Source organism: Sus scrofa, chromosome 9 (genome assembly GCF_054392235.1).
Source record: "Sus scrofa isolate SSC_HxYL_T2T_F1_AM1 chromosome 9, Sscrofa_HxYL_maternal_Yorkshire_Landrace_v2.0, whole genome shotgun sequence".
NCBI lineage: Eukaryota > Metazoa > Chordata > Mammalia > Artiodactyla > Suidae > Sus > Sus scrofa.
In genome coordinates, this window is record NC_139391.1 from 126671107 (window position 1) to 126698115 (window position 27009).

The 27009-nt window shown below is 50.1% G+C and overlaps 1 protein-coding gene across 3 annotated transcripts in view; it reads left to right on the forward strand.

The window, feature by feature from the left end:
• The first annotated feature begins 6624 nt into the window (after nucleotides 1-6624).
• Nucleotides 6625-27009, forward strand: part of LHX4 (LIM homeobox 4) — a 45658-nt gene continuing 25273 nt past the window's right edge. The window contains exons 1-3 of one of the 3 annotated variants that reach the window (XM_084977826.1): nucleotides 6625-6736; nucleotides 7035-7168; nucleotides 24414-24585. In XM_084977826.1, coding sequence (XP_084833952.1) covers nucleotides 6729-6736; nucleotides 7035-7168; nucleotides 24414-24585 — 314 coding nt within the window. In that variant the 5' untranslated portion in view covers nucleotides 6625-6728. Of the gene's footprint in view, nucleotides 6737-6865; nucleotides 7169-8053; nucleotides 8494-16532; nucleotides 16678-24413; nucleotides 24586-27009 lie in introns of those variants that run through there. The other 2 variants (XM_084977827.1, XM_021063752.2) reach the window with 2 other exon arrangements.

The following is a 27009-nucleotide window of genomic DNA, read 5'->3' on the forward strand; positions in this document are numbered from 1 at the left end:
TTCTGCATGGTTTCCTCATCAGTAAAGTGGTTGGATTATGATGGGTCTTCCCTATCTTGTGAGGCTTGGGTGCAAAAAGGGGTATGAAGGCCCTTCATCTACTCTAAAGCATGATGAGAAAAGGGGCCTCTTTCTATGATGGAGTGGGAGCTTCTCACCAGACAGCGAAAATTTCACCCCAGTAATTCTGACACCTTGACCTCAGCTTGTGAGCACATCGTAAGAGTCGGTCTCCTCCACCCCCAAAGGGAAAAAAACAAGGAGTGGCCCCGTGATCATGGGGCGTCTCTCTCTCTCAACTGATATATTTAGGAAAGAAGCTCCCAAGTTCTAACCTTCGCTGGAAAGCATCTAAGAGAGCTTCTTGTCCCCTGGTTTCTCCCATCAATAAGAAAACAAGAAAAAGAATGATAGGCGTTCCCGTCATGGCGCAGTGGTTAACGAATCCGACTAGGAACCATGAGGTTGTGGGTTCGATCCCTGGCCTCGCTCAGTGGGTTAAGGATCTGGTGTTGCCATGAGCTGTGGTGTAGGTCGCAGACGTGGCTCGGATCTGACGTTGCTGTGGCTCTGGCGTAGGCTGGCAGCTACAGCTCTGATTAGACCCCTAGCCTGGGAACCTCCATATGCTGTGGGTGTGGCCCTAGAAAATACAAAAAAAAAAAAAAAAAAAAAAAAGACCAAAAGAACTATAGGCAAAATGGGGGTGGGGGTGGTTATAATAATGATGTCAACCCATGTTTCTAGGGAAAAGCTTCCTGGGTGCTTCAGGCGACCATCTGTAAAGGAAAGTCTTGTCATTATTTAGCCAAAGTAAGGCACTCCCCAAACTGTTGTCATTATTTGGCAAAGTAAGGCACTCCTCAAAGGATCCCCCAATCAGGATGTATACACGTTGGGATTTGAAGGCAGGCGCTGGGAGCCCAGAACCCAAATGTCTGCTAACTCATTCTCTGACTCCTTCCCAGCCCAAGGAAGGCGGACGCACCCGGGGAACTTCGCTGCTCTATTTCACTGGTGTGCTGGGGATAAAGTAAACTCAGGACTGTCTGCAGGTGGCACTCCCAGTCATTGTCTTCCAGGGCCCAGCAAGAAGCTGGCATTCAATAGATATTCAGCGAATGCATGAATTAAGGGATACTCTAAGACACTCCGGATTTTTAAATAGAAAATAGAAAGAATAAACCCTGGGATTAGAATGAGACCAGATTCCCTGATTCATTCCCCAGCTCCCCATACACATAGGCCATGGGGTGTGATGGCCACTTAGATGGACCTCAGAGGACTTGGTTTTGCCTTTAATATCCTCTGTATGGACTCTCCACCTGGCTTGGCCCGGGCACCTTCAAATAAGTTATTTGATAATGCCGATGGTGCTGACAAAAAGAGTCACACTACCTCTGACCGCACCCTGGCTCCACTGCTTACTGCCTGTGTGACCTTGGGCACATTACATGACCTGTCTGTGCTGACTTAGTATTTTCATCTATAAAATGTGGGTAGTAACTGTTCCTGCCTCAAAGGATTTGTGAGGATTATTAAGAGAGTTCATAGATATGGAGGGGAGGTCCTTGGTGGCCTAGGGGGTTAAGGACTTGGCATTGTCACTGCTATTTGATCCCTAGCCCGGGGACTAGCCAAAAAAAAAAAAAAAAAAAAAAAAAAAAAAGATGTTTAGATATGGAGCCCTTAGAGCAGTGCTGGTGATATAAGTGTTAGCTATTGTCACTTTCCTCCATCCTCTAAGGATCCCAGGGCCCTTTCTTTCTTTATTCTGTTTCTCAGCCACTTACTAACTCGGCATCTCATTTTGAGAGTTAGGTACCCAAGTACAGGGCCATCCCTTTTCCATGTCCCTTCCATTCCTGTGTCAAGGACACAGGGCAGGTTTAAGATGAGCAGCAACTGCCTTCTGATCAGCATCCATCCCAAGAGGGAGAGATCCCTAGAAGATTCTGGGAAGAGAAGGAGACAAATGACAAAGTGGTGGGCTCACGAAAGGGGCCTGTGACAAATGACTGGGCGGACTGGGTGGACAGATGGAGAAGAGCAAAGGCCCCTGTCCTTTTATTGGAGAACTCCTTGTGGCTCCCTGAACAAGACAGTGGCTCCCCAGGGGCTGGGCTAAGGGTTGGGCTCCCTGGTTTTCGCTGCTGGGATGAGTAATATGGACCGGGGCAGAGGGTCTATATCAATCTAGCCCAGCAGAAAAATGAATGAAAATTGAATTCCCCAAGGAGAATCGGGGAGCCGTTATCCAGACAGAGATAAATCAAAGGATGCCACCGAGATGGGGAGAGCAGGTTTCCAACAGCAGGAGAATAATTAAGGGAACAGTTTCGAAATGCAAATGATAAAAGAGGATTAGAGGAATAAGGACACGGAGGGGATGATTGGAGATGGGGTGACAAGGAGCAGGGGCAGTGAATCCATTCCTCGGTGGAGAAGGAGATGGGGGTTCAGGATTCCTGGCGTCTGCGGGTGAACTCGCCCACTCTGCAAAGTCTCTAAAATGTAAGGGTTAGAAGACACGCAGGTCTGCCGTGTTCAGCAGCAAGAGCCCCCGATTGGGAGTCAAAGGCTGGATTTCATTTCCAGTTGGCTCTGCACCTTATTAGCAGTGTGACCTTAGGCAAACCACTTAACTTCTCCGTTTCCTGATCATCCTACCCAAGCCCAGGCATATGATTATGAAGATCAAATGAGATAAAATATGTGGAGAAACTTTGTAGAATGTAAATGCAAGCTTTAATCATTTTCTTAAATTGGGTTTCTGGAGATGCTTCCCTCAGAATTGGATCCACTGACTTGTTGGGTTTGGTTCCCAGAAATGTAAAATGTAAATGACCAGAAAGTACCAGACACTCCTACTGGCTACAGATCGACAGCACTGACAGAACGCAGGCCTGGGGGAAGGCCACACTGCCACCTACCCATCTTCTGGGACCCACCCTCCTCCTCTGAAAGGCACAGGTCTGAGGCGGGCTCTCAGGATCATTGCTCCTGGGAGGGTACCTGCCAGCTGTGGGCAGCCTTCTGTGGGAAAAACCCTGAACCAGCTCAGAGGGTTAAGTACAACCAGATCCACCCCATGGCCCTCCGTGGTTATTCCAGTAGAGGTTATATGCCCTCTGTGGGAATAAGCCCATCTACTATTCTCTAGTGGGTAGCGACCAGATTTTTTTCATCCATCAATACCACTTTTTTTTTTTTTTTAAAGGCAAGCAGAGCTTTTTATTAAAACGAGACAGCTTGCACACAAGGGAGAAGGCAGAGGGGAAAAAATGCCAGCTCCTAATAACCACTTACTGTTTTGAGCAATAGATGAAACTACACAGGTAGGAACACTTGGTGCCCAGCATTGTTTTAAACTTTCAGTATATGTTGGTTGTTATGGTTACTCCCATTGCTATGTGTGATTTTTATCCCAGCAGTAGACATTAAAAAGACATGTAAGGAAAGTTTTTATGGGAGTTTCATTATTAGATGGGAAAGCTGAGGCCCCAGAAGGAAAAAGGGATGAGATGCCTTGGCAGATGCAGGTGTTAGTGCAAGACCTTGGGAAGGAGACCCAGCTCACATCAGGAGGTAAATACCTCTAGAAAAGGCTAGGAGTGTGAAAAGGGCATTTGTTGGTGGAGCTGCATTTGTGTGTATGTGTGGGAATACAGAGGGGTACAGGGGAGCTGCTGCCCACAAGGTCAAGAAAAGCAAGTGAACCCGCCAGAACACTTTTGCCATTGGATAGAGTTGAAAGTGGCATCCCCTGAATCAGCCCTGGACACAGCAGAGTCCCCACCACAGCACTGCTGTCCCTTCACCCAGCGACAGGCTAGTGACATGCAGTGGGGAGAGGGCAGGACCTGAGCAGATTCACACCAGGGGAGCAGACGCTGCGGAGAGCATTTAAAATATGTAATATTAAAATTTAAAAGTAATTATTACATAGGTTCTACATTTCATTGCACTGGAGCATTTCATCTTTTACTAAGAGCATGGAAAACAGATAACAACTTTACCAGAACTCTGGAAAAGATAAAAGAAAAATTCATACAGTATATCTTTCTTATAGAGTTTTCCCTCTTGTGAATAGTGTGCTGATGTATTTCCTTCCAGTTTTTTTCCCCAATGTTTTTGAAAAGAAATTTTTATGAGTTTTTTCCCCTGCTTTATAAAATAATGTGCTCATTGAGGAAACTAAAAAAAAAAAAAAAAAGCAAAAAGAAGACAGCAAAAATTCCAATATACAGATAACCATTTTTATATTTTAGCATATTTTCCTACATTAAAAAAAAATCCTAAAGGTCATACTGCTTCATATTCTCTTTTCCCCTCATTTCCTAATAAATCTCAAACAGTTTCCTACATTATTAAATATCCTTATGTTGTATTTTCCAGTGACTATAACATTCCCTTTTATATGATCTATTTAATAATCCCCTATTGTTGGATATGTAGGTTATTCTCTTTTTTAAGTGTTATAAACATCCTTGCAACTTTATCACTGCAAATACTCTTGATTATTTTCTGTGGATAAATTTCTATATGGATTAAGTCAAATCTATCACACTGTTAGGCTATAAAAGATGTTGCCAAAATGCCCTCAGAGGACATCGTTGCTCTCTGCATACTCCCCAGGAAATTGTTTTCTAATTTCCGGCCAATGATGGGTATAATCACTGCTTTTATCTCTGGCTGACATATTTACATACTTATAATCATACACTACTGCATCCTGCTTTTTCTTTAGTCTTTCACAAGCATTCCTGTGTTGCTGGGTTTCATAATTAGTTTCAATCATTGTATAACATATTACTTTTCTTTTGTGGGGTATTTAGATTTTCTCCGAAATGTAATTCTGTAATGCACATCTTCATGTGTGAAAATTTTTCAAATTTTATTATTTCCGTGGAACAGACACTCAAGGGTGGAATTGCATGAACTCCACGGTATGAAAAATGTATGGGTTTGATCCATATTGCCCAATTGCTTTCCAAACGAATTTAAGCGTTTACAAGCCTCACAGCAGTATTTGTGAGAGTACCAGTTTCCAAATACATTTACCAGCACTGAATTCTACGATTTCCCACTCCACCCCAGTTTTTCATTAGACAAAAAAAAAAAAAAAAAAAAAAGTATGTGCTACGATGTTTGTTTTTGTTTTGTGTGTCTTTGTTAATGAGGCTACATTTCTTTGTGTTTGTTTACTAGCTAAATTTGTATAGAAAACACTTTGGTAAACTCTGAAAATGTCACTGCGTTCTTGGCTTTTTTTCTTGCGCGCTGGAGTTACTTCGCAGGTAAACAGGGCAGAGATGATGCCAACCCATACCAGGACACATAGAAGTCATTGTGACTTCATTGAAAACAAATTCTAAGCGTTGACAGCCACGCCATCCTCCCCCACTCTTCTGCTTGTCCCTCACCAACCCTGGTGTCCCTTGTTTGGGGACAACGCCAGAAGAAAAAGCAGGGAACGCGCTGAAAGGTTGGAGAGGGCACATGGTCGCCCTTCCCACCCGAACTGGACCCCTCGAGGCTGGGAGGACACATCTGTGGAACGAAATTCAGAATGGGGGAGTCTCGAAGGCTGGGATCCGGAGAGCCGTCGGGTCCTGTTGCAGGGGGGATGGGCTTCCCGCGCCTGCAGTCAGGCAGCGTCGAGTATCCGAGGAAGTAAGAGGGAACCTCGATGAAACCAGTCCCAGCGATGGACCTTCTGTTTTATTTCCTCCAGAAACTTGCATTGAGAATTTGTGTTTATGTGTGTCTTGTAAATACCGTAAGCTACACCTGCGCCTTCGCTGGTGAGCCCCGAGGGTGAGTATGCGCGCTGCTGCCCCGCACGCACGAGGTGGAGAATTGTTCAAAGCGCCCGCGATCGCAGCGGACAAGGCGGAGCGGTCTCTCAGGACCTAGCTGAGCGGACGCCGGCCGAGCGGCCGGGACTCAGCAGAGGAGACGGGAAGAGCGGACTCAGGGCTGCAGGCCGAGGCGTGCGGGGGCGCGCAAGTGGGGGCCCGCGCCCCGCCACCTCTGCGCGCAGCCCCTGGCCGCCCTCCCCAGCCCGCCGCCGCCGCCGCCCGCTGCGTGACTCGCGCGTTCCGGGCTGAGTACCGGCTGTCCCTGGCTCGGCCTCAGCCAGACGCGGGGGAGAGAGAGCAAGGGCTGGGAAGCGCCGGCGGGAAAGGAATTGGCCGGAGGAGAAGAAGAATGGAATCCTCTAGTTACGGAACGCGCTCGGTCCGGCCAAGATAAGCCCAGGACCGAGAGCGCGCGCTACGGGAAGACATCGCCGTGCGGCTCCAGCCTCCGGAGGGCCTGCCCCGCCCTTCCCCGCCCCTTGGTCCTAATGGAGGGGCGGAGAGGACTCGAGCCTCCGGCCGGGGTCGGAAGCCCTGGATGCACCACGGAAACCTGCGAGCCCCGGACGCCGCGGTCCGGCACCACCTGCTGCAGAGCCGGCCGCAATATTTATACCCCGGGCGCGAGCCCGCACCGCGGGGAGCTGGGGCGGGGGTGGGCGGGGGTGGGGGGGAAGGCCCGTGAGGCCCCGCCCCGCTCCATGCGGTCCCGCCCTCCTGCCCAGCTGTCCTCTCTTGGGGCGCTTGGACCCCCCACTCCGGCCTGGGTCGGCGGCTAGCGGCCGGGTGGGGGGCTTGGCTGAAGGGCGGGCCTCCCTGCGGAAAGCGACGTCACGGCCGTTCCTGCAGTGTGAATGAATCAAAATGCCTGGGTGACCGCGGCCTCCCGGGCGGCCGGCACGCGAAGGGTGGAGGGGGAGGGGGAGAGAAGCGGGCGGGGGAGGGAGGAGGGGAAAAAAGCCAGAGCTGCAGCAACAGCGTCTCCTCAACCCGGGATGTGCACCAACCCGGGAGAGCGAGATCAAAGGGATTTGAAACAGACTGAGGACTGGCGGGGGGAGGGGGCCAGGCAGCCTGTGGAATCCTCCCGGAGAGGCGGAGGGTCCGGCTTCCACAGTGACTTCGGCGGTCTGGTTGGGTTTTTTATTATTTTCAAATTTCTGAATACAGCTTGAGCGAGAGAGCGAGAGATCTCCGTAGACTGCGACTCCCTGGCTCTCGCTCGGAGATGATGCAGAGCGCAGCTGTCCCCGCGGAGGGGGCTGTCAAGGGGCTCTCGGAGATGCTTGGTGTGCCGATGCAGCGTAAGACACCCCCCTTTCTCGCTGATTTAATTTGATAACAAGACGGCCAGCAACCTTGGCCGGTTTGGGGCGGGCCAAACGCTGCGCGTAGCCTGGACCGGAGGGGCCGGGCGGGGCGAGGGGCCGGCGGCCGGGGCTTAGGGGCGGTCACAGGGCAGGGGTACCAGCCAGAGTGCGTTCGAAGGGCCTGGCCCTTGGCTTTTGGGGTCGAAAGTGAAAGCCTCCCGGATCATGCTCGAGGCGAACCGAGGGTACCAAATCCCGCATCCCCAGCTCATGGCTTTTCTAGGAGTGTTGGGAAGAGTGCTGTTTGGGGATACCAGGGGAGCGAGCTGCAGGCCAGGCCTGAGGGCTGCCGTGGTCCCCCCAAATCCTCCTCTCTCCCTGGGGGTCTGCGGTCCAAGCTCGCAGTACCATTAGTGCAACTTCACCCCAGCTGGCGGGAAGTTGGAGCGCGCGTCTCCCGCCCCCGGGGCTGGCGGCGCAGAAGCCCAGGCCACAAGCTCTGTGTCCCCCACCACCCCGCCCCCGCGCAGGGCGTGCGCGCCTGGTGCGTCCCTAGCCGCTGCTGCCCGCGGCGCTAGCCGCCTGCGCCGCGGGGGACTGCCGGCTCCTAGCGAGGAAGTCCACTCGCCGTATTCCAGCTAGCGGAGGAAGGAAGGCACGGGGGGAGGGAGAAGCGCTAGGACGAAGTTATGAACTCGGGGTACAGCCTTGGCGCACGGGAGGGCAGGCTCTCTCCGGAGGGCTCAGACTCCGAAGAGGAGAGGCTCGGGTGTGCAGGCGCCTTGCTCTCCAGCCCGCTTTCTTTCCTGCGCCCGAAATTAGCAAGGCAGCGGGAGCTCAGGGCCTGTTTATCCTCAGGTGTGGTGTGTGTGTGTGTGCGTGTGCGCGCGCGCGCGCAGCACACGCAAGGATTTTCCCGATGGGAATCTGTTTCTGTTCCTCACTCTCGAACGGAGAGTCTTCTATGGAGAATCCGTGCGGAGGCCAGAGCAGGTCCAGTGGCGTGGCGCGCGTGGCAGGCGCCGTGTGAGCCCTGCCCAGGCTGCGGAACGCCCCTGGGCAAAGGTGCAGAAACCAAGGGCTTCCTCACTCCGCTTGCCAAAGGGGCTGTGCTTCCGCCCGCGTCTTCTTCAGCGGAGCGGTCGCTACATCCTCGAGGTTTAGGCCAGGAACCGCTCCAGCCAAGGATGGTGCCTACCTACAAACTAGGACGCACGAGCGCGCCCTCCTGCGCCCTGGCTCTCCATGGCAAGGTTTCTGCCCCCGCAACACCTTCAAGGGCAGGCTGAGGAGCGTGTGCCCCCAAACCCAACTTCCTGGCAAGTTTGTGAGAAGGGACTAGAAGAGGCTAGCTTCGTTCAAACCTATATAGATTGTTGCTTGATTATATCCTACAGTCATCCTTTGTGTCTTTTTCTGTCAAGTCTTAGCAAATAGTTCCACGTCTGCATTATGCCGTAAGGAGTTTACTGCTGACTGAGATGTGTCTGCAGAAGGGTTGGGGGTTCACTGCCTGCTTCCTGCCGCGACCCCACCAAGGGAAGGGAGCGAGTGCGCTGTCAGCTCCTGCACAAACAGAAACACAAACCCTGGCAGAGGTGCTCCAGGTCCTTCAGCTGACTGTAATTCTGCAGGGAATGAGCGGAGTGTGTGAATGTGAAGGCATGTGTGACTCGTGTCCTTGTGATTCAGTACAGCTGTGCTTTAATTGTTGTGGTCCAGGGAGTTCCCGTCGTGGCTCAGTGGTTAACGAATCCGACTAGGAACCATGAGGTTGTGGGTTCGATACCTGGCCTTGCTCAGTGGGTTAACGATCCGGTGTTGCCGTCAGCTGTGGTGTAGGTCACAGACATGCTTAGATTCTGTGTTGCTGTGGCTCTGGTGTAGGCCGGTGGCTACAGCTCGGATTCAACCTCTAGACTGGGAACCTCCATATGCTGCAGGAGCAGCCCTAGAAAAGACAAAAAAAAAAAAAAAAAAAAAAAAGTTGTGGTCCATAGGTGGCCCGTGTGTTAGAACCACAATGAAAGAGGATGGGTTTTGCTCTGACAGTGTTTGTTTGGATGTGCCACACACACTCTCAGATGGGCTCACTTTTTATTTCTCTTACTCAGAGACAACTTTGATTTTGACCTCAGAAACTGGATTTCCTAAAATGCCTAGAAATAGCCTTCAGAGCTACAGTTCATCAGGGCTCTGAGTCTGGGTTTGAACTGTGGAAGCCCATCAGGTAGAGAAGGGGCCTCTCACCTCAGGGCAGCCTATTGACGCAAGGCTGATCCCAGACGGGGTGATTTGTCTTTCCTTCTGTCTTGTCCTGGGTCTTTGGCCTGGGTTGAAGGAAACACTGGCCACAGTTGAGGGAACCAATCCCCGAAGGCTGTGGGATCCAGTTTGTTTTTTTTTCCTTTTGGGGACACGTGTAGATTGGACCCCTCCCCCTTGCAGCAGATCTGGCTTCTGCCTATTAAGCTGCTGGTGCTGGGGTCTCTGGGGCTGGTTCCCTCTCCACATATGCCTATTCTCTTCCCTGGGACATGGGCTCCAGTGGCGTAATAATTCTATGTGGGGGTGACACGCCCCTGGGCCTCAGGGAGGAAGAGGGGGTGCTCCCAGGCTGTGGGTATTTAAATCTTGGGGGGTTTAAACAGGGGTCCCTCCAACCAGCCAACTGGAAGACCTGCTCCCCCAACCCTGTTCTGCTTCTTCACTCTGAGCCACTGCAGATGGAGCATTGGGGCACAGGTCTAGGGCTCCCCCCTCAGCATCTCTGGTGCCCTAGCCTTTAGGGGCAGTTTAGGAGTCAGAATCCAGTTTGCTTCCGCTGCAGTCAGAATACTCTTTTGCTTTGGGAGGATGGCCGAAGTGGCTTCCCTTCCGGAAGACGTTACCAAGTAATGTATGCAGTCATTTCGGTGGGTGGCCCTCTTTCTGACATCTTGTCCCCTACCCCCACCTCCACCTCCTGCACTGCTTGCACCTGGGCAGTCTGGTGGTTAGTGCACGCGCCCTCTTCCTGCTTCACCAAGTGGAGGTTTTGGATCTGGTCAGCCTCACTGCTCTGACAGCCCCTGGGTCTGATCCCCGTGCCCAGCTCGGGCTTCTAGGGACAAGCTCGGGGCGCTTTATCTGTTTGAGAGGCGTGCACCTGAGCCAGAAGCTCAGAAGCGTCGGACAGGAGGCTGGGATTGATCCCAGAGCAACTTGGGGTAGAGAAATAGAGCACACATGCCCCCCTTAAATCTCAGCTTGCTAAGCGGGACGGCCTTCCTCCCACCTCAAGTCAGTGCTTTTTAAGGAACTCAACCCAGACTCCTTGCTCTGGGTGGTGGGGAGCGCTCTGTTAGCTGGAGGTGGCATCCTCGGGGTCCCTTAGCACGGGCAGAGTTCAGTGGTTTGTGGGGGCCGGTGGATAGGTTCAGAAAATGACTTCATTCTTGTAGGTTCCGGCGACCTGGCCCACGATTTAGGGCGGCTAGTTTCTCTCTCCAGGGTGGTCTTGGCTGCCTGCATCAGGGCAGTTGAGATGCCAAAGTCCGAGTCCTCGAGGCGCTGGACTCTGGGCAGCGCTGGGTGCATTGGCCTCTAGCCTCCTTCGAACTTCTCCCCGAGTCCAGCGGTTCTGCCACGCATCTGGATCTTGCTGGCCCCTCATGCTTGCCAAGACTTTGGGGAACAGTGCAGGACATACAGAGAGGTGGGCATTTTATCCGCCCCTTTCCCCCTCTTTTTGCCCATCACACCGCTAGTCTCCTAGGGCACCGAGGAAAGGACAGCAAACAAACCGGAATGCTGGTTGGAGAGCCGGCCAACCGGCAGGAGGAAGGATGATTCCTCGGGCCCAGGCTGGGGGTGGTAAATGGGGAGCACACCTGGTGGTCACCCATCCTTTCCTTGTCTCCAGAAAGATCTATCTTGCAGCTCTAGTGAATCCCGAAGCTGTGGGGAAAGGGCATTTCATTTTGTCTTTGGTAGGATCTGGGTCCAGGACTTCTCAGGACGCCTGGCTACTCTTTCTTTCCTTCCTGGCGCTCCTGTGTGGGGTGACTGTGCCAGCACGGTTTGCGTCAGAGTCTTTGCCCCGACCTCATCCTCTTGCAGGCCATTTCTTAACAAGGATGGAGTGGATTCGCTTCCCGGCCAGGAGTTCACTCAAACTCTGGAGCAGCAATTTAGTCGTCTTTCTATTCCTGCCTTTTCTCGTGGTGCGCTGGTGGTGGGGCAATATTGACACTGAAATTCCATCAGATTCCGATACAGAAATTCAAACAGCACCCCGGACACCACAAACCTCCTTCCCCGCATCACAGAAATATCGTCAGGCGCGGACCTACTTTTAAAGGTCAGACTGCCTGTTCCCACCGCCAGATTCGAGCTTCGCGGGTTGGGGATTCGGATTCTCTAACCGCGAGCATCCGATCCCAGCGTCTGGCCAGAGCTGCGCACCAGCCGGCGGGAATTTGGAGAAACCCGGGCGACCGCGGCCGTGCCTCGCTTGGGGCGACTGGGGGCCGCGGGCTGCGGGCTCTGGGTTCCCCTGCTTGGATCGGAGGGGGCGGAGGGGAGCCCTCGTGGGAAGCCGCAGTCTCAGGGCACCCAGGGAGCAGAATCAACGATTTAACCGGACAGGGAGCAGGCAGGTGTGGAGGGGCGCGGGTCTGCATTGAGCGGACCCGTGCGGGTGTCCAAAGGAGAAGAAAAATCGGGACTGGAAGAGGAGGCAGGACTTAACTCCATTGGTTTCCTGGCTTGGTCGCGGTCGGTCCTCGCGGAAAACCAGAGCCAGGCGAGGCCGGGCGGGAGCGGCGTCCTCGGGTCTGGGAGCGCGACCTGCGTGACCTCGCCGCCACCAAGGCAGAACTCCTCTGTCCCGAGGGCAGGCTCCGGCCTGGGTGGCCCGGGAGACTGACGGTGAATTGCTTCTAAAAGCATATGCTGCGCACCTGCGGGCGACGCATGGTCCTGAGCGAGCCCGCCGCGTACCCTGGGTTTTAGAGGGCTCGCCAGGGGAGGGGGATGCTGACCCGGCGGCCCTTTGCGGGGAGCCGGCTTTGCGCGCAGCGCGTCTAGTAGCCCCGAGTGGAGGTCGCAGCTGCGAAGTGGGCAAAAGAGGGACGGCCACCACGCGGCGCATTCAGCTTTCCTGCTCCTTGGCCTTTTTCCTCCATCCACCTTGCCCGTTCTTCTTGCTAGTTTGTTATTCTGAGCGGTCTGGGATTGGCCAAGCCTGGATGCAGGTTTCTACCTCTTTGGAGCGGGGCATACTTTCTCCGCCGGGAGAGGCTCGGCAGGTGGGAGCGCGGACGGTGCGCCCTAAGAGCAGAGGCTGTAAGCCCTCGTCCTCCGCCTACCCATGTCGCGCCAAGAATTTGGGAAGGCAAAATTAACCCCCCTATGCTGGCGGCACAAACCTTTCGGTGACTTTTTAACCCTTAGAAAGCGCTTCTCCCATGTTGAGAGCGGATTCTGCACAGAGCCTGGAGGCAGTCGACGGGTCCCCGCGCTGTGCGCGCCCTGTCGATGTTCTCACCTGGGCCCCCGACCTTGCTTCCCGCGCTTAGCGGACTTAGAAGAGCGCTTAAAACGTGGTGGGTTCAAGAGAGATGAGGTTTCTACCTGGGCAGCCGTTCTTGTAATTAAAGACCTGGGGGAGAGGGGTGGGGTGGTAACACAGTGCGCCAGGGAAGGCGAAATGGAGCGGGTATGGATTGCACACACCAAGCTCCAGAGGAAGCCCCGGCTGGCCTGCGACTCAGCGCCGGCTTCTCTTCTTGGGCCTCGGGCTGGTTTCATCAAGGCTGGGGTTTTTTTAAGTAGGCAAGGTGGTGTCTTTTAAAGGACTCTGGAGGGTGAAACGAATCAGGAGGAAGAAGAATTACTAGCAAAGCCGGGGCAGGATGAAACGGTGCGGCAGGAAGTTGAAGGAATACCAAAGCTAGGTGTACCCCTCTCTTGACCCGCCAAAAAAACAAAGCGGGGTTAAGGCAAGAATGTAGGCTGAACGCTCTGGGATTAGAACAGCGTGAGTCCTCAAGACGTCTTGGAAACCGCCACGACCTAATAATACCAGGACTTGAAAAATCGAGTCCTCCTGGAGGTGAGGTGGGGGTCGCGGCCGGCGGGAAAACGGCAAAGCAATATCTTTCCATTGAGTAGACAAAAACAGCCCACAGGGGCGTCTTGGATTTTGAACCGTGACCTGATGACCCCGCTGACCAGGTGTAGACAGTCTTAAATCCTAAATATTTCCATTGTCCTAACACTTCCCCTTTGCCTCGGATTTTACTGTCCTTTCAGTCTGTGCTACAGTCAATTAGTGATTACTTAGCACCGCATTAGCAGACACAACCCAGAGAGACACAGGTGCTGGGAGGGCTGCAGGGGAGGGAGGGGTGGGAGGGCGCACCTGCAAAGATGGGAAATTAGTTAACAGGGACTAACCTTTCTTCCCATCGCGTTGTTAAGAAATCTCCTTTGAGCCTCTTGACTTAGTCCATACTGGTGGATATTTTGTGAGTTTCCCTGGGAAACTAGTCTTCTACAAATGGGGGGAGGGGTGTGTGTGTGTGCACGGATGTTGCTGGAGTTGGATGGAAAGACCTTGTGCCCTTTCTTTCAATTAGGGAAATTTATCAGGATTCGAGATGAGAAGCTTAGGAATGCAGCGACTTGGAACCCGTTTAGCTGCTGAGAGGACGGAAAGGAGTAATCTTCTCCCCTTTGGGAAACCCAGGGTTGGAGACAGACGGAAACAGCACTTTGCTGTGGCAGCATTACTCTATAGATTGCTGGCTTTGGGGATGGCTGGGGAGGTGGGGGTTTACTTGTGTAATTATTCTCTGTCTTTCCCCCCTTCCTGGGATGAGTGTTATTAACACAATGCCCATAACACAGATGGGAGCAAACAGGGTCTGCTGCTTTCAGTAGAATTCCATTGTGGCTGGAATGTCTGTCTGCCTTCGTTCTCTCTCCTTCCTTTCTCTCTTCCTTCTTCTAGCTCTTCCTTCCTGCCTTCTTCCCTTTGTGAGGTCTTTGCAGGGAGGAGCATGGAATTGTGCAAGAATTCTGAGCATTAGCCTCTCCTTGTCGGGGGTTGAGTGCCCAGCGGGCTGCTGGGTGGGGAGGGGGAGGGTTCATCACTCATTCTGTTTCCAGGAGGCCTGCGAGGGAAGAGCAGTTTCTGGGTCCAAGACAGAAGTAGCCCTAGAGGTGGGCTATTGTCCTTAGTGGTAGGAAGAAATCAGCTAAACAAAAAAAGATGCCGCCGCTGTACAGGCTTCCCTTTCTTAGTCCTCAGTTTTATAGGAACCCTGATCCAAATGGAGCACAAATCAACCGTCTCAAGGCACTGCAGTTGGGGGTAGGTGGACAGGTTGGGTTTAACTGGCAAAATCGAAAAGGATGCTCCCTGGGAAAATGTACTTTGGGTTAACTGTGTTAGTGGCAGCCTGGAAAATCATCTTGGGAGGCAACTCTTAACTCCTGTTGTGATTTTGGTGGGTTTCTTTTCTCAGATGTCCCCGCTCCCCTTCCCTCTGTCAGTCTGAGGCTACTCACAGATGTATTACTGTGATATCTCACCCCCATATGCCTTTAAAGCATAATTTGCTTTAATTATAATGTTAGGGGGTTAAAGGCTTGGGTCTGGGAAGAACTTAATAGAGACAAAACTTGCAGCCAAATTAATTGAAAGTTTTTTCTTATGGGGGAGATGTGGCCAAACATATGGACTATTGCCACGGAATGAGACATCAGAAAAATACATTGTGGAGATGTAGCAGTGATTAAATGTGAAAAGTGGAGGGGAACGTAGATAGGTCTACAGCATGTCCATAGACTGTTTCGGATTTGTTTAATGGGATTTTCTGTTTTATTTGCAATTACTGAGACTATTCGATAGCCTACTGACGATTGCTAATGTCATGCCAATATATGATCTAGAAGATAATTCTATACCCGTAAATACATGTTCACCTTTCTTAATTTTATTTACCCTGGGACTCCTTCTATTAAAATATTATCCAAATTCAGCCTTAAAATGGTAACATCGACATTGTCGCCAGGATACTTTTTGAATTTGATCTTGTATTGAAGAGGCTACCGTTTTTGAGCTAAACAGAAAAAGAACAAAGGAAATTGTCAAAGGGACCTCAAACCCCCAAATGAAACAAATAGGACCTGTGATGGGAAGGATTCTGGAGGAGAAGTGGACGGAAAAGGCAAAGTTAGGTGTGATCATTTCTGATGTGAAAAGGGTGTTCTGACTTTTTTTCTAGTTGTTAGTCATTTGTCAAGGCAAACTGGGAAAAAACTTAGAAATTAGATAAGACATCTAGATGGATGTATTTTTTTAAGTACGTAAGTGCATAGAATTATAAACAGAGACTGTAATTTACCTTACATGTGATGCCAGCTTTTGGCTTTTTTAATGTGACTTTCCCCAGTATTTTTGTGGCTAGCCCAGATCACTCCTCTATGCAATGCTGTCATCAGCATTACAAAAGACCACAACGTTTGACAAACCTTTGATCCTTAAGTTTTAAAGAATTAATACAGGAATTCTGTGCCTCAGCTATGTTGCTGATGAGATAATTCTTCCTAGATTATGAAGATCCCTTAAGAAGAAGTTTATAAAAACCATTTTGGAAAATTACATTATGGCCTTTGCAAGATACCTTGGTTTAGATTAAGGGAACATGTAAATAAAGAAGCTATAAATTGTTCAATAAAAAATAAATTATCTTTAATAGGGAAATAGCAAATAAAGAGCCAGGAGGGGAAAAAGCAGACACGTCTAGTTAGGATTTGTCATATTAAACTTCATCCTGGGTCTCGGTCCTCTGTTTCTTTGGTCACAATTATCAGGTGGTTTAAGAGGAGAGTTGTGACCGGAAAACAGGATTTTTTTTGCCAGTGATGACGGCAGTGACTTTGAATTGGAAAGTTTTGTTTTTAAAATCTATATTGAATAACAGGACTTTTAATTAATTTAACTGTACCTCTGTTATAATTCTTAGACTTGTGTATTCCAGAACTTAGGTATGAGCTTAGACAGGTCTGGTGACATACCTGATATGTTCTGTGAACTTATGCTGATACACTTTAGAATTAGTCATTCCTGGTCTAAACTGATAAGCCCTTGCAGAGAGTATTTCCCTAATTCACCTTTTCAAAACCGTCTTCCTTCTTTCTTACTTACTCAGAGAACCTTTCGTCAAGGAGCAGCATTAGCTGCTGTTAACTATTATTTTCTCCCCCTTATATGTGGGAAAGGAATGGAGAATTCCAAGAAACACCTTTGCATATATTTCAATTATGTATGTGTTTCCTTAAAGCCCTCTTTGGTTTCTCCTTTCAGTTTGTAGTCAGTAAAGAAACTTCAATAAATAAAACTACATATTTTTGGAAACATACATCAGCCCAGTGTTATTTAAGACAGAGCTCATAAAACGACTTACTGGTATGAAATCACCAGCAGAAGGATTTGGGGTGAAACCTACCAGGTAAATAATGGCTTTGATGAGCACTGTCGGAAGTCTCGGTCTTCAGTCAGCCCCGGAATCTATCCCAGAGAAAAAAGAAGTTTCTCGCCCTAGTTTGGCCCCCAACTGTGTCCCCTTAGGGAAGCTCTTTGAGATACAGAAATTCACTTTTCTCAGGACCTCCAGGAGGAGTAAACAAGCTTGCAGGTTTGCAAGTACTTAACCAAGTTCAAAGTGCTGGCAGTCTTAAAGACCACAGGTCCCATTTTGTGCATTGAGTCGCCCTAAGTGGGCTGGAGTATCCTGGGTGCTCCTGGGTGTCCCAAGAGGATGGCCAAGCCCACAGGGAGTATTGTGGGGTCTGCAAATAGGGAACCGTGGAAGCCTCTCCCTTGGACTGGCTCCCCATCCTGAAAGAAGTAAGGAAAACCTTTTCCTGGGCATTAGGCTGAAATGTCAAATTGTTTGGGAAACAAAAAGAGGAATTCTATTCGTCCAAAAAGGTAGTGAAAAAGCAGTGCCTTCAGAACTTCAAAGTGGCCCATCAAAAGTCCAAATTTTACAAAATATTAATGTGCTCTGGGACCATGGTTAAATAAAAATTATTCCTACCAGCACGAAATAACGGTCTTTAAAAGGTTATTCACCTGCATTAGGAGTCCCGTGGAACTATCTGAAATTCTAAATCATTTCCCCAAAAAGTTTCACTTTCTTAAAGACATTTTAGAAGTCATTATCAAGTGTATTGATTCACGTTTTAGTCTCTTTCGTGGGGGAAAAAAAAAAATGTTTTCCCTCACCTTGTGGGTCTTCTGTGACCAAAGAGATAGAAGACGCAATTTTTCAAAGAATTAAAATCGATCAAAGACACACAAACCATCTCTGAAATGTTTCATGGTGGCCCTTGGTTCGTTGAGGGCGGTTTCTTGGAAATGAAGAAAGGTGAATGGGGAAAGAACACGCCCAATACTAATCACCAGAGGGGTGTAGGCACTTTCGTTTACCATAGACCACTTCAGACCTTTCCATCTCTTCCACGTCCCAGCTTTCTGAAACTTTACTGATGGATGGATTGGGAGATTTAAAATGGAATCCATTACTAGATGGGCCACTGTGAAAAATAAACCCTGCCTGCCCTCACTACGGCACTTCAGGTGATTTGAGGACTGGGCTTTATCAGCTTCCTTGTTGAAGAAGTAGGTTCTGGCTACAGGCAAGGGATTTTTAGCTATGTCTTATCAAATAAGAAACAATCACTTTGCCATTGGGCATTTAGTGGTCTCCAAGAAAAATACGGGACACCTCAAATGTTAATTTGAACTCAATCCACTTTTACTTGAATACATTCCAGCCAAAGTGAAGTGAGGTAGGCAGTCGGTGGCCCCAACCCCACCATTCTCACCATTCACATGTGGGGAGGGGGCCCAAGTGAGACCTGGCAAATTTGCCCTCATTCTGTGAAGGAAAGAATCTGACCCATTTCTTTATTCCCCAAAGACTGCATCTTGTAACGTTGCCTTATCTGCTCTTCATACTCTGGGATTATGTTGATTAGAAAGTGTTGTACATTTTCCAGATGCTTTAGAACTAGAGGGATGGAGGAGAGTTTTAAGTGTTTTGGCAGTGGGGACAGGGAAAATTCTATTGGGAAATAATGAAGCAAGAAATAATTTCGATCCACTTAAAATCTATAAATCCGTCTTGTTGGTGATTGGCCATGATGGAATGGAAAAGGGAGCTGACCATTGAGCTTGGACTAAGGTATTATGGGGCTAAGTGTTTTACGCTCATTAAACTGCTGTGATCATGCCACAAGCCTGAGAGCCTGGTGTTATTAGCTCCATTTTACAGGTAAGAAAATTGAGACTCAAAGAGGTTAAGCAGTTTGTGCAAGATCACATTCAGGATTGAATCAGGATCTCAGACTCTGATCTGGGTTTTATTGTACTTGACTTGGCAGACCTAGAGATGCAAAGATCTGAACTTTAAAACAGAGCTGTGAATTTTCAAATTCACCCAATCCTTTTTCAGAACGGTATTTGAGCGAAATGTCTCTACTTCCCCCTGGCTTTCTATTTCACTCACTGCCCATGGTCCCCACTGCTCCAGGGTGGGACAGCCAGCTCCCTCATTCAGAGATGGCTTCCTTTCTGTAGACAGGGCTTGACTTCAGAAGAATTGGCATTTTGCCAGAATCGCAAAGCCTCAGCTATTGTATGAAGAAGTGTGTGTGCGTGTGTTTGTATGTGTGTGGGTGTTAGTCTCTGTAGTATGTGTGTGTGTGCTAAATATAAATATGCATGTCTGAGCGTATGTGAATTTGTGTGTGTGTCTAAGTGAATGGGGGTGGGGGGGCTTTGTCTATGTACGAGTGTGTATGTTTCACACATCTTTATTTGTCATCCTGTTCCTGTGTGTCTCTGAGTATTTATGAGTGTGTCTGTGCTACATGTGTCTTTGTCTGTATCGTAAGTATGTGTGCATGTGTCTGTGTGAGTGTGTGTGAAGGTGTGCACCTGTAGAGCTGTGTACAGGCAGATGTTCTCCCGGGGGCTAGGGGCTGTGCCTTGAGCCGTGTCTCTGCTGGATACAGAAGACTTTGATGGAGGGACCCTACTAATGAGACTGCTTGTGCTCTGTGGCCCAGCATCTCCAAGGAATCCTTGGCTGTTGCAGGGGTGTTGCTGTCTTCTCATGCTTGGGGTTACCCTTTGCAGCGCCCCAGCAAAGCGCATCATCACATAACACTTTCCTACAGATAAGATAAAAATTTTCATTCTCAATGAAATAACTCCTCCCATCAGGAACTGAGCGGATCAAATTCTGTCTTAGTGACGGCAAGGGTCTGCTTAAATTCCAGACTTTAAAATTCTGTGATATCAAATACTGCAGGAATAAGTTGAGTTTACTAGGGATTTGAAAATCCTCTCCCTGGAAATTTCAGTTCGAACTTTGTTTCTTCTAGGAGACCTATATAACCTCTGTCCTCTTCAGAGTCTCCAAATTGTTTTTTAAAAACTATATTGTAGGTTAAAAAACTTGTGTTGCTTTTTAAAAATTTTCTGGATAGCTCACATTTCATTCTAATTTAAATGATTGCACAGAGCGCTGTTACCTGAATGTGGGGTCTGCTTTCACAGATATCCACCCCCTCACAGGCCCCTATGAATCTGAACTTGACAGGTGCCATCACCCAGCTGGCACCTTGCAACTGGGTGGAGGAGGTTAGCCGGACAGGAGTCCCCACTCCCAGGCCTCCTTGGGGATCAGGTTTCTGTCCCCTATGACACATGCATTCTCCAAAGGATGAAAATCTATGTCTCAGACATTGGGTTCCATTGGCCCAGTTGTTAGGGAGCCTCAAAGGCCAGTGGCTCATCTGCTCTTTGTCACTGTACACAGAGCAGCTCTGAGACTAGCCCTTCCCCTCCATAAAGTGACAGGGCAGAGCCACACAGGTGAGGGGATGTCTCAGACCCTCCAGCTCTCAAATCGGGTGAGCCTTCCTCATGCCCAGGCTTGGTTCGAATCCCCACTCCACCGTTGTGGGACCTTGGACTCTTGGCTTGAGCTCTTCCAGGCTCAGTTTCCTCATCTGTAGACTGGGGCTAATGACACCTTCCTTATCAAGTTGAAAGGCTTTCTTTCCTTTGAACTTAAAAAGCAACTGTAGTATGTCCCTTATATTTTTGCCAAACTCGAGGACCCCAGTTGGGTTCCCCGGCCTCTCTGAGAACCCCTAGTTTGGGCAGCCCAGCCTGGCCCTGCAAGAAGCCTCCCCTGCAAGCTGAAAATGGCTCATCCGTCTGCTTTTAGTGTTGTTTCTAAACCCGATGTTGTCTCAGCTTCCAAGCCTCTAAAACTCTCCCGCCCACCCTTCCTGCATACATTAGCCTTAATGTATTCTCTCTTGAATACTCATCATATTAAGGCTCCCGGTAGATTCCTTGCTCGAAATAAATTTTATGGGCATGCATCCTCGCCCTCATCCCCATGCATTTGTGGCCGGGAGGAGAAATATAGCCATATCTCTCCTCGGAGGCCAAACAACAATTAGGTGGGAATCGGTGGCCCTCTGGCCCCAGCGCAGGGCGGGGTGCAGGGAGGGAGCTGGCTCCCCGCTCAGAGGGCCATTCCCCGTCGGGGTTCTCTAAGGGTTAATTTGCCTCTGCTGCCCTGGCACCTGGCTTCTGGGACAAAGAGGTCCCTAGTGGGGCGCCTAGTGGGCTGTGTCCCCAGGCCTCACAGGGACACACGGGTCAAGCTGGGCACATGCGGCTGGGGGCAGGGTGGGCATGGTTCCAGTGGCTCTGTACCCGCGCCCCCTCTTCCTTGAGCGGGAGGGCTTCTGGCTTAGGGCTTCCTTCCTTCCCCTCCCTTGCAAGAAGATGCCTGAGCATCTCCACACCTCCCTCCTTCCTCAAGCCCCTGGTTCAGCAGCTGCCATGGCTTCAAACCATGCAGGGGAGGTCGCACCCTTTCCCCCTTAAAGGCTCTCTCTTTCTCTCTCTTTTTTTTTTTTTTTTTCCTTTTTGGCTGCGCCCATGGCATGCGAAAGTTCCAGGGCCACAGCAGCCACCTGAGCTGCAGCAGCGATGACGTTGGGTCCTTAACCTGTTAAGCCACAGATGAACTCCCCTTAGTGGCCCTATTTACCTGAGTTGTCCCCACCCCTTGCCCAGGCTGGACTTGTCACCCTACAGGAGTTCCAGGCAATCTGCCTCTCATTCCCCTGTTGTCTTGCCTCTTCTCATCCAATCCTCTCAGCTGGTAAAGCCCCTGCTGTCGGAACTCTCCCCAGCTGCTCCAAGGATGCTGGTCCCTGATGGTCTCTAGAGAGAGGCAGGTGTGTGATTCAGGGCCACCCTCCTGGAGGCGCCAGGTGCACTGAGCATAGTCACTGTGTGAGGTGGGCAGTATCTGAACCTCGGCACCAGTGTCTTGCCATTTATGTGGGGATTCTTGGTGGGAGTCCAATGAGATCAAGCCCATAAACGTGGGCACCTAGCTTTCTTTTCCCTCAGCCACAGGGGCACCACGGCCAATCCTTGGTTACTGCAGTTATCTCCCAATAATGGTGACACTTGATTGAGTGCCTACTGTATACTCTGTCCTGTCCTCCGGGGGGTATTGATTCCTTTATCTTCATAACAATTCTACCAGGTACTGTTTGTCATCGTCATGCCACTTTACAGGTGACAGAAATGAGGCAGAGAGAAGCAAAGCAATTTGTTCAAGGTTAGAAAGCAGAGCCAGGATTCAAAATTTGGCAATCTGGCTCTAGAATCCTGTGTCCTACCCACCCCCTCTTATTTGATGGAAATTGCTGCGGCTCTCATGTGCTTAGTACTTTGCTGGGACTCCTTAGTATTTATTGGTTGAACAATTTCTTTGTCAAGGCGGAAACCTTTTGAAATTAAAAAAAAAAAAAAAAATCTCGGAGTTCCCATCATGGCATAGCAGAAGCTAATCTGAATCCAACTAGGAACCATGAGGTTTTGGGTTTGATCCCTGGCCTCGCTCAGTGGGTCGAGGATCCAGCGTTGCTGTGAGCTGTGGTGTAGGTTGCAGCTGCGGCTTGGATCTGGCGTTGCTGTGGCTCTGGTGTAGGCCAGTGGCTACAGCTCTGATTTGACCCCTAGCCTGGGAACCTCCATATGCCACAGGAGTGGCCCTAGAAAAGGCAAAAAGACAAAAAAAGAAAAAAAAAATCCCATGTGACCTGAGACAGGTAGCAAATGTCAAGCCTACACGTATCTAGTAGTTTTCATGGGGCATTTTGATCCGAGAATCAGGTCAAAGGTCAAGACATCTAGTAAATCTGCCTTTCAGGTGAATGGTGGTGGCTGCCAAGGCCGTGAAGAGAATAGGCTGTGCTGGGGTTTAATTGGACCCAAGATTGACACTTGTGTGTACAGGGCTAATGATGCTGGTTAGGGACTGTCTCAATAGCCTGTCTCTAAGTTTTAGATACAAGTGACTTAATACTTGAGACAACTTTCTCTCTCAACTCTCTAGACATAGATGTGTTCAAAATTTTCCCCTGGTGCTTTGAGGCTAATTCCCTTATGTTAGCAATTTACATTATATCACAACCACCAAACATGATAGGAATCAAGAAACACGTATGATTCATGAGAGCTCTGGTTTTACTGCTGTCATTAACATTTTGGAGTGTTTAGGAGAAACGAGTGAAGAACCCTTTCGAGGTAAGCTTCTTAGATAGGATTTGCTCCGGTCTTTTTTCGGTGATAAATATCTGTGGAGTTACTCTTGTGTGCCAGGCCCTGTGCTAGGCAGGGAGGATGCAACGCTGAGAAAGAAACATGTTCCTGCTTCTTGAGAAGCCCACCTTCTAATGGGAAAGATGGTATATAATCAAACAGTTAGCAAAAATACTATTTATAATAGGTGAGAAACCCCAGGGTTACCAGCTTCATGTGCTATGTCAGGAGGCTACTATAGGAGGCCAAATGCTTGCACTTTTATGTTCTTGTTTGTTACCTTCCTCTTTTTTTTTTTTTTTGAGGAAAAGGACAAGAGAAAATGGCTAGGGATGCTAGCACTATTTATGCATTCAACCATGGAAGCCGGACCATTTTATACACTTGGAAACTAATTCAGTGACTCAAAATATTATCAACTCCCTAAGCAATCCCTTGGCAGGGATGAGATGGCAAAGAAATAGACCTTTAATAGGAAGGCACCCCCCCCCACACCTCCTGCACAGGAACGGGGTGGGGCCGTGATTAGGGTTCAGTTGCAGACAACAGAATCCATTTTCACTATTTAAGTGGAAAGTGATCAGTTACCGGGTATGTATTTGATGACTTTTAACTCTGTGCAGCCAGCTCTGGGTTGAGCTTCTGGGAATAACTCCCAGCCCCTAGGATGCTGTTGTTTCTGCTATGATTGATTAGGACATGAAAACCACAGAACCTCACAGCCTAGGCTGTGCTCCACGCCAGCATAGTGGGAGCCTGCCTCTTGGCTGTGCCTCCATTCAGCGCAGTTCTGAATTTGGCTGTCCTAGTGCATCTGATTGGCCTACCTACTTTAAATTGCACTCGGACCCCAAGCTGCAAGGGAGCCTGGAAGAGCAGTTTCTGGTTTTCTCGTCTGTAGTACATATTAGTTGGGGATGTTGATAGAGTCAGTCCGTGGTATTGTGTGCAGTTCATTAAAATGCTAAGATTCTCTCTCAGGAGATTCTCTCAAAATACTGAGTCTCTCTCTAAGAACACCTTCAGGCCTAGACCTGGATCACGACCCCCCCACCCCCCACCACATATCATTTGCTTTTTAGGCCAGATGGCCTCAGAGTCCATGCCTAGGCAGGGCTCACTTTAGAGACTGAGGTTTTTAGCACAGAGTCCACCCAGGAGTGAAAATGTCATCGAAATTGAAGTGAACGGTCTTGGGTCTTCTTGGCCATTAGCTGTGGAATTGCAGCTGGCCTAAGTGGGGCTAGCTGATGCTTCTAGCCTTGTGGTGCTCTTAGAAATAGGCAACCTCTTTAGGCCACAGCCACCAAAACTGGCCAGCAAAGCCTGGATTGGGTGTCAGTCCCAACCTACTCCTTTGACCAGGCACCTTTGTGCAGTGTACAACCTGCACAACTGTATGTGGCATTCCTGGGAGTTTGGGTTGTGTTCTTTCCCTAACTGGGCAGCATGGGAAGGCATCCACACAGTGCCTGGTCTAATTAGCAATGCTGTGCAGAAGGCTCACGCTGCCTCTCTCACCTCTCTCCACAGAGATCCCCCAGTGTGCTGGCTGCAACCAGCACATCCTGGACAAGTTCATCCTGAAGGTCCTGGACAGACACTGGCACAGCTCCTGCCTCAAGTGTGCCGACTGCCAGATGCAGCTGGCTGACAGGTGCTTCTCCAGGGCCGGGAGTGTCTACTGCAAAGAGGACTTCTTCAAGTAAGTTGGACCTGGGGTGGAAAGGACCTCACTCTCCTTGCCCTGACCTGACGGCCTCTCCCCATGTGGTGAAGAGGGAGCTTGCAGTGAGGCAGGTGCGGTGGCCGAATCCTAGTGGAGAGAGGCTGTTCTTCCCCGAGGTCCCCCTTCTGACCACTGGCCCCATCACTCCTTGAGATCCAGAATCTTGGTCTCACTTGAGCTTTGCAAAGGGTAGGGGTGGGGAGCTGGCAGAAGGTAGCAGCCAGACTCTCCAGGGTGGCTGACACGGGATCCCAGCACATCTTAAAAGGAGTTGCCTTTCTGTCTGGTGCATCGATGCCTCTGGTCACTTGGCTATATCCTTCCTGCAGCTTTCCGAGTGGTGCTTTGAATTCTGTGCCTCAAATCTAAAGGCATCTCCATGGCTGCTTCAAGGACCCCAGAGAAGAATTGCTCCTGATGGGGGGGGGGCAGGCTCAGACAGTGTCATTGACCTCAGTGGAAATATGACAGAGACAGTTTTGTGGGATGGTTTAGAGCCCAGACACTGCCAAGGTTTGAACCCACGTATTAGCTGTGTGCTCTGGGGCAGTTATTTAACTTCTCTGCGCCTCAGTCCACTTATCTGTAAAATGGAGTGTTGATAATAGGGTTGTTATTAGTTTTGAATGAGTCAACATTTGTAAAGTCCTTAGGGCAGTGATATTAATACACGAGTCTTAGCTCTTAAGACTGTCTTCAATTTTTCATTCTGGGGTTCGGTCCATCAGAAAAGCATCCTGTTGGAGCTTTAGGTCAAAGTGAGGGGATCTCCTAGAATTCATTTTCCGGGGCATTTAGTCTGGGACTTCTCTCCCAGAATTTGTTACCTGAGGCACTCAGGCTGATGCCTTAAGCTACGTGGACCCGCTGGTAACAGCAAAGCCAAGAACAGGAGGTGGGGGGTGGGGGAGGGACTGTCGGTGACACGGAGCCCATGGTGGGTGGCCCACGGGGTGTGTGGAGTGCGGTGGGCCTGCTGGGAGGCTGCCAAGGTCCAGAATCACTGGGCACAAATGAGAAGCCCCAGAGAGACGGCGTGTATCCTTCAGAAGAGTGAGTCCTGGAGACAGGGAGGAGGAGAAGGCAGAAGTGCCAGCCCTGGATACACATCACCCTTGCTCACAAATCCTCCCTGAGGGTTAACCATGCAAAATAAGTGATCTGCCTTTCTGAGGATTCCCCCCCTTTTTTTGCATTTATTTTATTTTATTATTTTTAAAATAATGACGTTTATTTTTCCCCTTAGAGCTGGTTTACAGTGATCTGTCAATTTTCTACTATAGGGCAAGGTGACCCAGTCACACATACATGCATACATCTTTTGGTCTCACATTATCCTGCGCCATCGTAAGCGACTAGATGCAGTTCCCAGGGCTATTCAGCAGGATCTCATGGCTTGTCCATTACAAAGGCAATAGTTTGCATCTATTCACCCCACATTCCCAGTCCATCCCCCTCTCCCAGGATTCTCGGATTTTGTTAGTCTAACCTGAGTTGAAAAGCACATAAAAGATGAACTTGGCAACTGCTGGGAGGGCAGCACTCGTTGTCACCATCACATTTGGGTGAAATATGCACTGCTCTCCCCTTGGAACATGGGCGCATGTGCGCGCGCATGCATGAACACGTGAGCGTGTGCGTGCATGTGTCTGCATTCGAGCTTCCTAGGGCGGGGCAGTAACTTGTGCCGGCACACCTACCAAATCCTTGGAACTTCCAGTTGGGGGACAGGCACTGGGTTGCTCCTCTGTCTTTTCTGGGGCCTGCTCTCCTTCCTCTCCACCTGCCTTTTGCTTTCCTGACCTCTGACCCTCGCCTGTCTCCTTTCTTCTGACACTTATGCAGTCCCGTGCTCTCATCCATATCCTTTCTCAGCCACAAGAGTTTGCCTCTACCTTCCTCCCTCGTGGATGTGCTGGCCAGGCCCCCCGACAGCTCTTAGTGCCCCTGGAGGGAGCAAACTTCACGTGCGTGGCAGGAGGAGGGCAGGAGGCAGGAGGAGGGCGAGCCTGGCCTTGGGGGTTGGGGGAGCCATCCCTGCTTCCAGGGCCAGGGCATCACCTCCCGTTTGTCCCTGTACCTTTGGAAGCCCTCAGTGAGCTCCAGGGTGGGGAGCAAGAAGCCACGTGGCCTTCTTACCCATCTGGGGACAGGATGGGTGCTGAGATGTCCCTGGCTCAGAGCTCTGGCGGGGGAGCAGGCCAGGCCTGCCAGGACCACAGACGTAGGGCTCTGTCACCAGAGAAGGTCCTTTGAGCCCCGGCATTGCCCGGCTGGCTCCAGGTTTGGGAAAGGGAGGTGTCAGGGGCTGGAGTGTATGTTTGGGTTTGGGAGAAGGACTGATAATGAGAGAGGCCACCCTAGATGCAGGAGGAGCCCAGGGTGCAGGATTAGCACTGG